The following is a 1,091-nucleotide window of genomic DNA, read 5'->3' as shown; positions in this document are numbered from 1 at the left end:
ATCCCTCGATACATGCACATGCTGCAGCACGTGTACCGAGCCAGGAACTACACCAAACCGGGCGCTTACATTAAGTGCTTCCACGACACCCAGCGAGTCTTCACGCTCCACAACCACTTCCCCTTCTCATGTTTAGGAAAAGGGTGTCATGCCTACGCAATCCCCACAGAAGACGCGCATCTGCAGCACTATCGCCGAGATTGTGCTCCAGAACTAAAAAAGTCATGCAAAGAAATATTCAAAGTTAATCCCATAGTAGACAAGAACACTTGGAGGTATAAAGACGCACTGACCGACCGCGTGTTCACCGTTCTCAGTAAACTTGGATTTTTCAGATCCAGGGTTCGCTTAAACGATTAGAATTGAAAATATCTAGCTTAATTTTTTACTAAAAATGTTCTTATTTACCAATACGGTATTATGAACAAAACAGGGAATTTTGATATTCAAAACGTTATTCTATGGCTTGAACGGTATTGCCATTTTGTAAAATATTTTCTGCAACAAAAAAAAGACTTGTGCATCGAGGAAGAAATAGTAAGCCTTGGTAACTAGGCGAAAATACTTTGTCCGTGTGGAAAATAATGCTTCACCTTTGTATACCAATGTCGTAAAAGAAAATACAATCAACAAAGATTCAACTAAAGAGCTCGTTAACATTTTCCTATTACTTACATAATCACTTGCAATAATGATCTTTAGTCTGCATGTTTTGATGGCAAAGCTGGAGTGTTCTAGTTGCAAGCTTCAATTGGAGGTAAAGGTACTTCCCAAGGTCGGTCTTTTGAAACAAAGTTATCCTACTTGTTCACTGTGATATGCCAATAAGCATGATTATTATGATGTTAGTGATAAAAGAGATGATAATATAACAGTGCTTTGAAGATCCTTATGATAATTATTTTTAATTGACAATATGAATATCATAGAGATGATAAAGTAAACGAAATTAACAACTTTCATGATTATAATAACGATGATAATGCAATCAACAATTCCAACAACAGCAATGCAAATAATTGATGATAGCAATGATAATAACGCTCATCATGGAAGTACGGATAGCAGTCTCTGAAATAAATCATAACAAT

At 36.6% G+C, this 1,091-nt stretch overlaps 1 protein-coding gene across 3 annotated transcripts in view; it reads left to right on the top strand.

Moving 5' to 3' along the window:
- LOC122242592 (uncharacterized) overlaps window positions 1-872 on the top strand; it is a 17,171-nt gene extending 16,299 nt beyond the window's left edge. For all 3 annotated transcript variants that reach the window (XM_042999915.2, XM_086544546.1, XM_042999916.2), the window contains one exon: window positions 1-872. This exon is cut by the window's left edge and continues 1,312 nt beyond it. In XM_042999915.2, the coding sequence (XP_042855849.2) occupies window positions 1-360 (360 nt within the window). In that variant the 3' untranslated portion in view covers window positions 361-872.
- The last annotated feature ends 219 nt before the right edge of the window (window positions 873-1,091 follow it).

This window comes from Penaeus japonicus, unplaced genomic scaffold, assembly GCF_977035675.1.
Source record: "Penaeus japonicus unplaced genomic scaffold, GWHDUDI00000001_assembly GWHDUDI00000015, whole genome shotgun sequence".
NCBI lineage: Eukaryota > Metazoa > Arthropoda > Malacostraca > Decapoda > Penaeidae > Penaeus > Penaeus japonicus.
This window is presented reverse-complemented; position numbering and strand designations above follow the sequence as displayed.